The 15950-nt window shown below is 46.2% G+C and overlaps 2 protein-coding genes across 2 annotated transcripts in view; one reads left to right on the forward strand and one right to left on the reverse strand.

Moving 5' to 3' along the window:
• LOC101758275 (E3 ubiquitin-protein ligase UPL3) overlaps nt 1-11723 on the reverse strand; it is a 21779-nt gene extending 10056 nt beyond the window's left edge. The window contains exon 1 of the mRNA XM_012847572.2: nt 11228-11723. Coding sequence (XP_012703026.1) covers nt 11228-11702 — 475 coding nt within the window. The 5' untranslated portion in view covers nt 11703-11723. The remainder of the gene's footprint in view (nt 1-11227) is intronic.
• Nucleotides 8630-10121, forward strand: LOC101757324 (homeobox protein engrailed-1). The gene is made up of 3 exons (XM_004951120.4): nt 8630-8828; nt 8930-9437; nt 9540-10121. The coding sequence occupies exons 1-3, from the start codon at nt 8675-8677 to the stop codon at nt 9934-9936; spliced, it is 1059 nt and encodes a 352-aa protein (XP_004951177.1). The 5' UTR covers nt 8630-8674; the 3' UTR covers nt 9937-10121.
• Nucleotides 11724-15950: the final 4227 nt, after the last annotated feature.

The following is a 15950-nucleotide window of genomic DNA, read 5'->3' on the forward strand; positions in this document are numbered from 1 at the left end:
CGCATTTGAAATCAGACATGGTATGGTATGTAACATTTGAGTAGCAACCTAAACAAGACACAAGCGCAACCAGTTTTGTCATGTTTCCTTAGAACAACACCCAGGACACAGCTGATGTGGCTAAAGAAACAAAACTGGGCACCAAATGGCACTCCTCACCACTCTCAAACAGCTTCCATGCTGCCAAACCCCAAAAGGGCAAATCAAAGTTGCAAAACTCTACCACCAATATGTGCTCCCAGTCAAGTAGGCAGGATGGCAGGGCAGGTATTTTTTTTTATAAAAAAAAAAGAATGAAGGAAAAATCTAAACCACAACTGAAAATTTGATTGGTGCAACCACAAAATTCAGCTAAGAATAACAGAAATATCGATGTGAATTACTCTTAAGTAAATTTGGTAATGAAATGAATAATTCAGTACGGACCATTACCGGCAACTCTAAGGAAGATTGGCTGGAGCTGACATCTTCTGTGTCAGAGTTCACTTTCTGAGAAGAGCTCAGACAATCAAGATGCTCCACTTCTGTTCAAAGATCCAATAACACTGTGAAAGATCTGTATCATAGCAAGGAAACAATTGATACAAATAGAAAACTGACCTCTTGTATTGATATCATGTTGCATATCCTCTACTGTTATCTTGTTTAACTCTCCTGTTTCTTCTTCACTTTGCTCTATGGTAGCTTTTTTTTCTCGAACATGCTCTATGGTAGCTTTCTTGCTACAGCTAGTGAACTGTGGGGACAGGCTGACCCTTTCAGTGTTCTGATCTGATTGATTATCTGAATGACTGGACGAAGGCGTTACACCACCAGTGTGTGGAGATGTTTGCTGAGTAAAACTTTCAGATGAATCCAATTTCTTATGAATCGCTTGTACCTGTACCTAAAAGAACACAAGAGTAAAAAAGATTTGTTACTCCTACTTCCAGGATAATATTTAGTTCTTTTCTTCTGGTCAAAATATTTAGTTCTTTTGCCTATTTGGTCAAGTGAACACTACTTGAAAATCTTGCCAGAAGTGCTACTAACAACAACGACGAAGACTATTAGTTCCAAGCAAGTTGGGGTAGGCTACAAGTACTACAAGTTTTTAAAAATAAAAAAAGAAAAAGAAAACACCTGTAAACGTGCAACTAGAGAATGGAATATTCACATTGGTATTTCCTTTTCCTGTGTGAGATTTGGGACCAAAAGCATAAGGACAACATGATTTCTCTGGCTAAAAAAGGATGATGCTGTATATCAGTGTAAAATGCAGCAACATTCCTCAATATTAGGTGGTATCACTATAAGTTAATATGTGAAATTCCCAAGATTTTTCTCATGAGGGTGCACAAAATACACAGGGTAAGCATCAAACCTTAAGACCTCTGGAACTCAGTTCTTGTTCATCTAGCAAAGATATAGACGAAGTATCACAGCTGACAGATTCCCCTGTTATAAAAAAAAAGGATTCAGCACTGAAAAACAACATTTTAAAGATGCCGCATCTGATATATCTATTTTGGACATATTTAACCTTTCAGGCTACAAGCAGTGGAAGAATTTTCAGGACCATGGCATCTGAGTTCTTTTGAGATATCTTCTACTAACTGCAGGGGGGGAACGAAGTTATTAGTGATTTTTGTGTATAACAAACTAAATCATATCATAGGAAGCTCCAATATCATGTGTATATACTTCTGCCATGATATGGCTTAAAAAATACAACTGACAGATTTTATACAATATTAAGATGCCAACATAGGAGTAACAAAGGACGCATGCTGCTTCTCACTTGGACACAAGTAGTAAACAGTAGATAGCGGAAAGTAGAAGACACTGAAAAAGGGAAAGAGAGGAACAACAAAACATGAACTGATGATGCCCACCAAGTTCCAAAATAACGATAACTATCCTTTCAAAGTTTCATTGACTGTAGAAAGCAGGGTGAGCTTTAGCATGTATTCCCATCCTGATTCTCCCAAAAGAAGAACCAAGATAAAGGGAGTGATAGATAAAGCAGGTTTTGTGTATTAAAGTTTATTTTGCTTACATGGAAATTATCTACTGGAGCATCATAAGATCCCAGGTCAGGTTTATTTGATTGAGAAACAAAGCTTCGACCAGCTGGACCAGACAATACAGAATCATCTTGGTCAACAGAGGTGTCTTCAGTGATTGGAACGTTCTTGCATGAACAACGAGAGTTTTGAACATCCAGCTCCTTTTTCAACTCCATAATTTGGATATCTTGATCTCTAATCAATTTTTTCATGCTCTCAGCAGCATTCTCGGACTCCTATAAGCAAACACGTTGATTACGGCAGCATAAAAGGAAAATAATTAAAGAGGAAATAGGGGTACTTTCTTTAACAACAAGTAACATATAAAAGCATTCGAAGTCACTACATTCACCATGAAAAGTTAGAGGAACGTTTTATTGCATAATTTAGTCTTTCACAATATTAGCCATCCAGAAAAGTTGTCCAATTAAAGAGATGTCCCACAAATCATAGAATCATACTCAGAAAAAAAAACATGCACTGAGAATTACCAAAACTTTGTGTTTATACTGCTTTAATACAGTCCATAAAGCCCTGGCAAAGTTCGTCATTATTGCTTCACTTCTCGATACCCTTCGCAACTCTGAGTTCAGAAACTTGTGCTGCGCCTCATCTATACACATTTCAAATATTATTGCAATATTGAAAGTTAATCGAATATTCATCAGTACCACAGATAACTTGTGACAAAAATAAAGCATGTGAATTGAAATAAATCAAATATTAGTGCAAGTAAGTAGAACCTTCTTCGGAAACTTTGGTAATATTATCTGTATCTATTTTTTCCTTTCGGTCAACCTGCATAAACATAAAACATATGACTACACATCCCCACTAAGAAACAAAATAAATTTCCTAACAAACATCTTATAAGATATGTTTGTTGTACACTGCAAAATAATGGAACACATGATATGGGAGCATACAAGAAAATGTGTCAAGCTTAGCACCTGCAACATATTGGATTGTATTGGTGAGCACAAATGACAAAACACTACACTGATCATTCAATAGATACAAGGACGACAAAGGTGTACCAAACAGCAAGAATCCTAGATTCCAAACAAGGGTTGTGTTTATAATAAGATGGGAGAATTTACTAGTCAACCATATGATTTAAGACAGCAAGATATAGCCATTAAGTCCATAGGTGCAACAGTCCAAGACATATGAATTATGATATGCGTGTGAAATGAAACTGTGAGATCAACATGCTCCAGCACCTTTCAACTCAGAAGATGGCAGTACATGAGTTTTCAAAAAAAAGATGGCAGTACATGAAAGCTGTCTACAGTCTTAAAGCTAAACGGACTAGAAACATTGCAAGCTAAACAGCAATTTGTACCAGAAGGACTCCAGGCTTCTGAACCTTCCTCTTTTTCTTGTTCTCTTGGCAAATCAAGGAAGCATTGCTTCTCTTCTGTGAAAGTGAAACCAAGTCAGAAGAATCCTCAAGGCTGGTGTACCTGAAAAGATAATAACATGAAACGAAATGAATAAAAAAAGGTAAACATGGACATGTGAGCCATAAGATCACTGTTGCTGCTTTCCTCACCGCATTTCTTTTTCTGGAGCTACATCCTATGATCTTTCCATATTAGCTACATCTATTAATATAGATACCAACTATCAACCGTCTAAATAGTGATTACCAACTATCAACAATCTAAATAGTGATATTGTCAGCGTAATCATTAGTTACATTATGTTCTTCCCAATAATAGCAAAAGAGAGGAAAGCAAACAAAATTTGTCAGTGAAATAGAAAGGAGAGTAATAGTACTTTATTTTCATGTAAGGAGATGCTTGTCTGAGCAAAAATGATGTATCATTATAATCATCAACTGCTGGCTTCACAGTCAGAATCTGAAAATTAAGGGGAAATAATTAAAATAAAGATTAATTTGTGCAGTAATCAGTGACCATAATAATAGCACCAGTGTCATGCAGCATTAAAAAAATATCAGATTGAAAATTATTCACAAAGCCAATAGGAAAAGTCCTTAAATCATTAAGGAATTTCGACATTTTGAATAACTCAAGTTTCAAAAGAAAGAAAAGGAAGACTTCTCATTGATTAGCAATAATAGGAATTGATAGCTCTGGCTCTCGGAGCACTAATTGAAACTTCGAGAAGAAAATTCTTAGATCTACAAAAATCAATAGTTTAATACACTTGCTCGAATCCAATAGCCTAACAGTCGAAGGCACCCAATGTTTATAGTGCCTCTTGCTCCTGTGACACTAGTGGCATTGGGCACTGGCAACAATCTAACTACAATGTGAGGTCTAGCGGTTAGCACATAGGGACATCTTAAAGAAAAGCATTACTTGCTTGGGCAACTCATTCGAGAATGTGCCTACATGCCATCAGCAATGTAGCCATCATTCCTGCCCAGGTCATCAAGACTAATCACGCAAAGTGTTTACATCAATGTTATGTTACACCTTTTGGGTTTCCCCTGTACTGCTAACTTCTAAGTAATATTTACCATTTCCCTCAAAATAGCATTAACCACATCGGCGCATTCAGAGATAAACAATTCATTTCAGGGACTATTGATAGAAAAAATGATCATTTGAGGTCAGAGTAGCATACCAGAGTCATTTTCTTCCTTCCTTCTAGGTAATCCCTTAAGTACCTTGTTAACTATCAAAATGACAAAAGATTAGGGAGCTAACAATAAGATATTTCAATTCTTATATCCAAGTTTCACAAGTTAACATAGAAAACATAGAAAATCAGTACTCCCTCCAATTCTAGATGTAGGCCATTTTAGCCTTCTCAACTTTTCTTTAAATGTAGGTCATCCTAGAACTTTTATGCAGCTCTCACCCTTTTCCCCTCCTTGCCCCTGGTTAAAAATGCTACCACTCTCACAGATGAATGAGTCATCTTTCCAATTGCAGTATAAATGAAGGCACAAAGGTCATTTGATCTACTTTCTTAATTCCCATGCACAAGTCTAAAATGACCTACACTTGGAATCAGAGGGAGTAGATTAGTTGGAGAGGGGGGTATCCATCAGAATATTGGGCTGCTAGACTTATCAATTACTATATACTTCAATGCTTATTGATCTACATATCATCACCGCAAAGGGAGACTGCGTCGAACACGCACTAACGACTATGGTTAGGGAACAAATGTTGGACATGATTCGGACTTTGGAGTTGCCCACAGGCCACAGCCACCACAAAAGAAAAAACGAGATGACATCTGAAACTCACCATTGAGTTCTTGAAATGCTTTTCCAAGGGTTTCTTCTGATTTTTCTGATGTTCTAGCAAAGACTGCAATTCCAAAACAAAATGAAAGAGAGCATAAGCAAGCAGGCATATCTTCCATTGATTCACAGGCGCAAATGATGACATATTTTTTGCAAGTAGACTGCTGTAGAAGAAGATCTACAAGAGAAAAGCTACTTGGTGGTACCCTCAAACAGAGACCGAAAACCATGGATGTATTGTTGATGAAATTACTTTCTAACAGCCTGGAACCCTGCAGATGAATAGTTAATCAGTTTTGAGAAACTAGTTGTAATATATTACAAAGTAACATTGATTGAAAAACAGACTTGGTTTCCAGTTTTCCTTTCCCGCTCTGCCCCAGCAAGGTCTGCTATGGTCAGAACAGCACTGCTAAGTGAATTTCCACTGTCCACATCACTGCTTTTATGACCACGTATCGTTATGATGCACTGTGATCGGCTGTAATACAAAGTGAAGTTCACTTTTAACATCACATGATAACCATGATTAAAAAGGTTCTTTAAAAAAACCTAGAATCGAAGCAAGAAAATAGTGGTGCTCAGAAGAGAAACACTACATCTATTATGATTCAGGGCATTCGTTCAAGGTACGCAGATATATTCTGGATAAAATTTCGTTTACTAAAGACCATGGGAAGATAATTGTAAGAAAGCATGCCTTGACTTGCTGTTGGCACTTGTTGCAGCAGTGCTGCGCTTCAGCATACCACGTGAAACTAAGCTCTCAGCATCTGCGAAATTTGAAAGTGGCACCTGCAGATCAAATTAAAGATAACAACTTAGTGCGTGCTCCCAAGCATATTAGTTTCACTTTCATCCTCAATGCGATTCAAATAGCATGTGCGTTTCCAACTTCCAAGGCATCCATTGTGATCAGAAATCAAGGCTGGTACAGGACCATCCCACCCATGTCCATCCTGACTATCCAATTGGAATTCTCAACAAGACACAACCATGCCATTTGAACTGTAATCAGACAGTCAACGAATAACCATTCCTATCAACTATCAAGATTCAAGAGTATTAAAGGGTGTTTGGTTCGGAGCTACCTCTTGAAGACCTTTAATCACTGACTGCTGAAGAACACACTCTGCAGCATCGGACAGTAGGTCAAGAATGCGTTCTCCTTTTCCCTCAGAAAGTATCTCGAACATTGACAAGGAAAATGATCTGTAATCATAGAGTGAAAAATGACAAGATATGAGCTGGGTTTTAGGTCACAAATCTGTCTAGGGATTCCATGCGAAGAAGCACATTTTACCTTGACGGTTGGCTAGCAACCTTGTTTTCATCTTGTGCATTGAAGATTTGCCGTAGCATGAGCGGTAGTATACCAGGATTCCTCGGAGAACCGAAGATGGTATGCGTCTTTCCAGAGCCTGTGGGACCCATAGCAACCAGAAGGCCGCTCTTTCCTCCCAAAAAGTCATCCACCAGTGGGTTCATCACTTGTGCGAAGATATCAAGCTGTGAGGAGGAGGAAAGGGGTTAATCGTGCAGAGGTACCAGTCTACCAGACAAGGAGTAGAACTTACACAGGAATGTGCCTTTGTATCACAAATGCAGATGCAGTGTGGAGGCTATTGACAGTTGATGGGTTATGAAAATGCATCGGGGAGAAAACGGATAAATTGGGAAAGTAACGGGGGTGGCAGGCACCTGGGTGGAGTCGGGCGAGAAAACGGCGGAGAAGCCGTCGAAGACCTCGGTGCGGCCTCGCCTGGGGTCGACTAGCTTGGACTGCGGGACGGTGAGCGCGACGGAGTTGGGTCCGGTGGGCACGAGGCAAAGCTCCCCGCTCCCGGCCTGCTTGGGCTTCCGGCGCGGGTCCTTGCCGAGCATCGGGCGGGGCACGGCCTTGCAGTGGTCCCGGTCCGGGACGGGGCGGATGCGGAGGTACACCTTGAGGCGCTCCTCCTGTCGGGGAGAGGAGGAAGAAGCGGGCGGAGGGGGAATGGAGGCTGCTGCTTCGTCTTCGAGCAGGCGGGAGAGGGAGGAGGGATTGGGTTTGGCGGAGGCGAGCGGTGTGGGGGGAGGCCTCGCGCGGCGGGGTGGGTTCCGGCGGACGGTGGTGGGAGGAGGCGGAGAGGCCTGCTCCGACGGCGCGGTGGCTGGCTCCATCACTGATCGATCGACCGATGGCCGGCAGGGCGGCGGCGGCAATTCCCTTCCCCTCCCTCCCTCCTCTTCCTCTGTATTACGGAACTTGAAAACGGGAAGGGCGGAAGGCGCGGGGCCGCCAACGGACCCAAATGCCAGATCCCAAGTCCCACGGCTCATCCTTCCAATTTCGGGAAGTGCTTTTCTTTTCAAACATACCGTTTGAGTTTTTCGACTTTTATATTAAATTTTTTTTATCCTTTATATTTTAAATTTTTAAAAAAATATAATCCACCCTCCTAATTTGGACGTTTGGTGGGATGTGAGGCCGGATGTGAGGCCATCAGATCGCAAATCCAATCCGCTCCCACCTTTGTATCGCACGGGCCAAAGCCAAACGCCGCCTTATGATTTAGCACACGGTAAAATAGATGATTTCGCCCCTCAACTTTCACCTGAGGGTCAAGTTAGACGAAACGCAGGCCCAATAAAATGAGAGGTAGATATATGATGTTTGGTTTTGATGGGTTCAGCGAAATACATGTGGCACACCGTACCGATGTAGATAACTAGCTAAGGACTTGTTTAGTTGACCAACTTTGGGGTGCTAAAATTACTGTAGCAACACTGTAGCGTTTCGTTTGTATTTGTGAATTATTGTCCAAATATTGAGTAATTAGGCTCAAAAGATTCGTCTTGCAAAGTACAACAAAACTGTGCAATTAGTTTTTGATTTCGTCTACATTCAGTACTCCATGCATGTACCGCAAGTTTGATGTGATGGGGAATCTTCTTTTTGCATAGTGTCAAAGTTGAGATTTTGGAGTCTAAACATGGCCTAAAATGACATACAAGCTAGATTGAACTCGTTGGCTCATTCATTATTGTTTTGCGGCTGCAACACAAGAAGAGGATGCCGCCGGAAGGCGTGGAAATGAGAGCTCAAACATGAGTGGTTCTTGGCCGCAAGGCATGGAATGGAATCTTCGACTCAGTTATATCCATGCATTGTTTTGTGAGATAGAATATGTAACTGTGTGTCCCTTGGCATGAAGAGGATGGGTGTGGGCTTAAACGAATACATATATGTACATGGGGGCGTGCCGTCCGCGTCACACAAAGCAGCAGCAGCAGCAGCAGGTGTGGTATTGGTTTCTACTTGTATATATACCAGCTAGCATTGGCCTGCTTGGGAACACCACCCCAGCAGCATAAGTAACACAGCTAGTCAGCCACACATCGGTAGTTGTTGGGTATGATCATGAAGCAGCTGCTGCAGGCCATCATCATCTTCAGCGCGTTCGCTACGTCGGCGGCGACCGGGCCGGCCAGCACGGTGGTCGCCGGCATGGTCTTCTGCGACCAGTGCAAGGACGGCGCGCGGGGGCTCTTCGACTACCCGCTCTACGGTACGTATCGGTCAACTACTCTTGGTACTGGATGGATCATCTGCACCCACGCTGTTGCCTCCGCCCACCTAACCCACACCATCTCACACGATCGAAAGCAGGCGCCCGCGTGGCCATCCAGTGCGGCGGCGGCGACACCCCGCTGACGGTGCGCGAGAGCAACACCAACTGGTTCGGCGGCTTCTCCATCCGCATGGAGGGCTCGCCGGACATGAACCGCTGCACCGCCCGCGTCGTCCAGGGCACCGGCCACTGCGGTGCATCCGGCGCCCCCCCGCGCGAGCTCACCCTCGCCTTCCGCATGCTCGGCCTCGCGCTCTACACCGTGCCGCCGCTGCTCTCGCAGCCGGAGGAGGCCATGGACTTCTGCCCCGGCTACGACACCCGGCGCAGGTCACCGCGCTGGCCTGTTGTTGCCCCGGCGCCCTCATCGCAGCCGCAGTCACCGCCGGCACCAGCTTCTCCCTTCTGGCGTCGCCGCCTGCCGCCCATCTGGCGCAAGCCGCCAACGATGCCACAGGACCAGCCGCAGCCGCCACCGCAGGTGCTGCCGCCGCCTCCGCCTCCGTCTCCTCCGGCGCCAGCGCAGGGCTCGGCATGCACCTACGAGTACGTCCTTGTATATCTTGATGATCCGATCCCATATATAGATCCATGGAAACGTATGTATGCACACGAGATGTATAATAAGCGATCGATCCATGCGTGCAGCCAGTGGGCCTCGCCGGATCACCGGTGCTACTGGAAGGTGGTGACCCCCAACACGACGGTGGCCATGGCGTTCGGCCCCCTGGCGGCGCAGCGCTACGGGTCGGAGCTGACGCTGCGGGACGCGCTGGAGGGCCGCGGTGACATGTACCGGACGCTGCTCCGGGAGGCCACGGCGGCGCTGCTCAACGCCTACTACAACGCACCCGGCGGGCCCTTCCTGTACCCGACCACCGCCAGCGTCATCGACCACATGAACGGCGCGCTGCTCAGCTCCGCGCAGAGGGTCCTCATCGAGGGCGCGCGCTTCCGCAGGGCCAACGCCGGCGGTGGAGGACCGGCCGGACGGACAAGGCTGCCGTGCGACTTGGCGCCCTGCGCAGCGCAGCCTCCCCGCTAGCTATCTCCTTGCTACCAGTTGATGGTGTCCAAGATCCACACATACATACTCATTCATTACCGTACCACCACCAATGCAATGCATGCATAGGACCAACCAACCAAAGCGATACAATTACTACTTGTATGCACTGACTGACTTGTTGCTCTTGTCCGGTCATTAATATATTTGAAAAGGTTACAGCACATCCTTACTTTTGATCTAGTATGTTGCTGACCCAAGAACGTCATATATCACATCCTAGATGGAGCATCATTAGTAATGAAAAGGAAGCACCGATTTGTATTAGTGAGGCTATCAATTAATACTCCCAGATAGGTCCAATTCTAATTTCAGTTTTCAGTTTAGTGCGTGTTTGGATCCTTAGGCTAAAGTTTAGCCCTTGTCACGTCGAATATTTCGGATGCTAATTAGGAGGATTAAACATGAGCTAATTATAAAACTAATTGGAGAAGCCCTAAGCTAATTCGTGAGACGCTATTAAGCCTAATTAATCTATCATTAGCAAATGGTTCCTGTAACACCACATTGTCAAATCATGAATTAATTAGGCTTAATAAATTCGTCTCGCGAATTAGCATCCATCTATGCAATTAATTTTATAATTAGCCTATATTTAATACTCCTAATTAGTATTCGAACATCCGATGTCACAGGGGCTAAAGTTTAGCCCCTAGAAACAAACACCCCCTTAGAAGAAGCAGGATTATTAGTAGCAGGGAGCATATAGAATTTAATTTGAATGCACCAGGATTGGCTTGATTGATTACAAGCACACTCATCTCCCACCAAGTCGGGAGAAACTTGCACTACTACTACACTAGTACTGGACAAGAATTCAAGCTGGGTGGGTGGCTGGAAACCTGAAGATGAGATCAGGAGCAGATTGGGCAGAGCACGAGGCCGTTCTCGTTGCACTCCCCGCAGCGCACCACCACGGTGGTCGTCCGGCGCCTGCAGTTGCTCCCCTTGGTTGTTGGTTGGGGAACAGTGGGCACGGCCACAGCGACCTTGCGGCTCCCCGAGCAGTCGAAGCAGGGGAGGAACCGCATGCCGCCGCAGCCGTCGCAGCAGTAGGCGCCCCCGCGCGCCCTGGGCAGGCCCTCCAGCAGCGGCGCCAGGAGGCCCTGCTCGTCCAGGCGCAGCACCTCCTCCGCGCCGCCCACGTGGCGGCCCCGCACGAAGAGCCTGGGGAGCGACGGCGCCGCTTCGCCACCGCCAGCGCAGAGGTGGTCCCTGAGCTCCTCCCTGAAGCCGCGGTCCATGGAGACGTCGCGCTCCCGGAAGGCGACGCCGTGGGCCTGGAGCGCGGCGCGGACGGCGTTGCAGGCCTCGAAGGTGGCGCGGACCCCGCGGAGGGAGGTGGTGTAGAGCAGCACGGACGCGGATGGAGGCTTTCCGCTGGGAGCGTTGCCGTCGATTGGGCGGAGGGGGAAGCGGATGCGGCGGCGGCGGTCGGGCTTGCACGAGGAACTAGATGGACTGGGAGGCAAGGGAGGCCTTGCCGGGGTGGAGGGGTCGTGGAGGCCGGCCATGAGCTCCCAGGAGTTGATGACCTCATCCGGCTTCGTTTGGGGAGGAGGGGGAGGAGGAGGAGGCGGCGGAGGCGCAGCAGCAGCGGAGGTGGGAGAGGAGGAGGAGGAGGAGTTGTAGGTGAGGATGCCGTAGGTGGAGGATGTGAGGGAGACGATGTGGTGGTGGGAGATGATGCGGCGGCGGTCGTCCTCGCCGCCTTCCTCCAGCAACGCCGAGGACACGCACCCCATCCTCCCCCTTCTATGGAAGGGAAGGGAAGGGAAGGGAATGAATATAATGGTGGATGGAACAAGGGGACGGAGGGGGGAGGAAGAAATGGGGATTCAAAATTTCAAATGCTGCTGGCTCGAAACGCTCTAAGGAAGGAGAGGGGTATCCTGGGCATTTCAATCCTCCTCTCTTCTGTTTCGAAAAAGGGAAGCCGGCAGCCTCGATTGGAACGAGTCAAAGTCAATTGAATGGCCCGGCCCCCACCAGTCCAGCAGCGTCGTCAGTCAGGTGGAGGTGGTGGACTGGACTAGCTGGGCTTCCATATATGGGCTTTCTTCCTCTTCTTCACCATCCAGCAGAATTAAGGCACACTTGACACAACCAGCCTTCACAAATTAAGGCACAAACCATGAAACGAACAGTAGTCGTGTGCAGCCTCATTTTCCTTCAATATTACCGCTAGTTATAGAGTCCAAAACAAAGTTTGTTTCATCTTGAGAAAATTAAGGCTCTCTTTGTCAGGACTCAGACTCCTTAAAAAATAGCTCCGTCTATTTTTCAATGGAGCTGAAGTTGTTTTAAAAAATATTTGGCAGAACAACTCCTCCCTATTTTCATGAATGGATGGAAGAGGTTTAATGTCAATGTACCCTTGGCTATCGACCTGTACAACTAAATTGCGTATTTATTATTAGTTTTTAATTTCAGTTCGAATGGAATAAAAAAATTTAAAAAATAATGCTTAATCAAATATTAGGTCTATGATCGTGCATTGCTACGGGTGGGAAAAAACAATTCATTTGCATAAGAAGCATGCAACATATCTTCATGAAGCAGTACGAGAGCAATAATATTAATCATTCTGTAAGCAAAGAAAGAACAAAGTCTAGCAAAATATTTTAAAATATATGAAGGGGCCTCTATGAAGTAAAAGGGCCTGGAAAATGTTATAGATGGCAGCAAAATAGAAATAAAAACTTAAAATATTCAATTTTGATCGCTAAGCTAGTTGATATGTTTGTATACATGGTGCAATTAACTCTTGCGAATTTCGATTGAAGTTTTGTCATGACAATAGCACAATATTCTTGGGATATTATTTTTTGAACAAAATATTAAGTTTTAATAACGGCTTACTCATTAGTTGAATATATCGCTCCAGGCGATGCGGGGCGTTAGCTGAGCTGAGCTGAAACAAGTGACCAGGGGGTGTTTGGATACGAGTGCTAAATTTTAGCAGGATCACATCGGATGTTCGAATGCTAATTAGGAGGACTAAATATGAGCTAATTATAAAACTAATTGCATAGATGGAGTCTGATTCGCAAGACGAATCTATTAAGACTAATTAATCCATCATTAGCAATGGTTACTGTAGCACCACATTGTCAAATCATGGACTAATTAGGCTTAATAGATTCGTCTTGCGAAGTAGACACCATCTGTGCAATTAGTTTGTAATTAGATTATGCTTAATACTCCTAATTAGTATCAAACATCCGTTGTAGCAGGTGAAAGTTTAGCAAGAGGTATCCAAACATGCCCTAGGAATCCTTAACCGAGGGGAAGAGCAAGAAGAGATGATCGGATAAGCCAGCGCGCGAGACCCAAGAAGAGATCTGCGGATGCATGATTGATGCAGCTGGTGCAGGAGGGATAGATCACCGATCCTTTTCATCATCATATATACGGCCTGCCATGATTGGCCGTCCCGTACCATGACAAGGAGACGGTCGCTGAGAGAGACATGCTGAGTCGTCGCTATAACAGCACTCCACGTTATCCATCCATCCATAGCCCCTTCCTGAAAATTGACTAAGGAGGCGTTTTGTTCCTTTGCTTATTTTTAGCACGTGTCACATCGAATATTTAGATACTAATTAGGAGTATTAAACGTAGACTATTTACAAAACTCATTATATAAGTGGAGGCTAAACGACAAGATGAATCTATTAAGCCTAATTAATCCATCATTAATAAATGTTTACTGTAGCAACACATTGTCAAATCATGGACTAATTAGGCCATTTAGCCTCCACTTATGTAATGAGTTTTGTAAATAGTCCACATTTAATACTCCTAATTAGTATCTAAACATTCGATGTGACATGTGCTAAAAATAAGCAAGAGTAACCAAACTAGGCATAAAGCGTGCTCCAAGCTAGGATATAACTAACTCATGAATCGATTCAACCCATTGTAAAGCGTCAGCAAGGCCTCCTCCCGCGCATCTTCCCTCCCTCCTGAACCATCATTCCCCATTGGAAACCCTAGCACCACCACCCCTTCTCCCTTCCCCTCCCATCTCGATGTTGCCGGAGCTGGCCCGCCGGATGCTCGTGCGACAGCTAGGAGGGTGCGGTGACGGCGGAATCCTCCGATTCAGGCTGCTCTAGCCCAAATCTGGGTTGAGTTGGGTGAGGGCGAGTTGCCCGCGGCGGCATCAACGGAGGCCGCGCGTGGGTGTGTGGCCGGCAGCGGCAGCAGGGGGGCAAGGTGGCCTGCGACGGTGTTGGCAATGGCCGCATGAGAGCGGTAGCCTAATGCAGCGACCGCACGGGTAAGGCGGCTCGCGGAGTGGGAGCTGCAGGCTTCGATCATCGAGCTTCCATCTACTTCACCCGAGATGCACCTACGCAGTGTGGCGGTTCGGTAGGCGCCGGCGGGGTCGCAGCCATGGCAAACTGGTTAGTAGAGTTTTATGAAAATCAATTAGTAGAGTTAGTTTGTTTTAGTAGATTTAGCTCAAGCTTGTTAGCAATGTGTCGGTGCTTCGTATCGCCGACTAGTGCTTATACGCCGCGCTTTCCTTACTTCAAATGGCTAACATACAAGAGACAAGGAGTTATACTGGTTCAGGAAGATCCCTACATCCTGTCATTTCAGTAGGAGTCGTGTTCCTTGGATCAAGTGCACTGGGCTTACAATGGGGTGCTTGCAAGCAAGCGTTCGTGCAATATGTGGGTGTATGTGTTGAATGCGGGAGAGAGTGAATGGAGGTCCGGTTCCCTTTATATAGGTCAGGGATCGGGCAACAACGTTGAGAAATTCGGGGGTTGCGGTGTGGTTGGGTCTTCCTTGCACCAAGAGGCTTCCTTATCCTATCCCCTTGGCTGGTCGTGGGCCTCGCACGTCTTGTACGGCCTGTGCGGCATGGGCTGCTTACTCACGGCCCAGCCTGCTCCATGGCGTGCTCCCATCCCGTTTGCCAACTCCGTGGCAGTGAACGGGATGGGTGATGTTACTGTCGTCTGTTCTGGTGATGAATGGGCGGGCTGCGATTAGTGGCCTGGACAGGGCGTGCCGCTCGTCCCGGCTTTCCCCGACCTCTTTAGTACGCTCACGGTTGCTCCTCGCCAAAACTTCTATCGCTGGGTCCTACCTCGCCTGCGGGACCGTACCGGGCCTAGCACGGTGACATGGCCTTGATCTGACGGGTCTCCTTGACGGTGAAGGCGATGATGACGCCGGGGCGCGTACGGTCGCGTGTGGCCTCATTCTGCAAGCCGTCCTAGCGGTCCGAAGGGAGTAGCCTCACCCTCGCCTCCCCTTCCAGTTAAAGGTCGGCTCCTCTCGCCCGATCATGTCTCCAGCGTGGGGCGGTCAAGGGGGTCATGCCGTGCATTTATTGTCTCTCGTACGGTGTAGGCCTTCCTGAGTCAAGGAGTGGATGAGGCGGCCCCACCCCAAGCTTGTTGAGCTGGCGAGTCATGGCTCTTGGCTTCCGATCAAGAAAGGTCGGGCGGTAGCCGCTACATCTTCTGGGTTGTTTCCAGCATGCTTCTAGCTGTTGGTCCTTTGGCCCTTTGGTGCCTAGTTGCATTAAACTCCTTTCCTGAACCCGTCACAAGGTGAGAATCAATCAGTAGAGTTAGTTTGTTTAGTAGAGTTAGCTAAGCTTGTTAGTAGAGGTTTGTGAGAATCAATTAGTAGAGTTAGTTTGTTTAGTAGAGTTAGCTCAGCAGAGAGAGAGAGTGCTCAAATTGTAAGCCGGTAACCAGTATCTCGATCATTTGTATCCTCGTTAAGCCGGGCGGATGCCTTTGATTAAAAAAATTAAACCATTATAATGTCAGTGTGCAATGACTCATGCATGCTATGCTTGCATGATGATATTTGTTTACATTTGAGAAGCTGTCTGCCTCGTAGGACGGCGACGAATCTAATCGTCCATCCATGTGTCGCCACATCAGCATGGCTATCCACCACCCACTTCAACCAAAATTATTCCATCCCATCCACTATCCACATCCTCTACCTACTTACTG

This window comes from Setaria italica, chromosome I, assembly GCF_000263155.2.
Source record: "Setaria italica strain Yugu1 chromosome I, Setaria_italica_v2.0, whole genome shotgun sequence".
NCBI lineage: Eukaryota > Viridiplantae > Streptophyta > Magnoliopsida > Poales > Poaceae > Setaria > Setaria italica.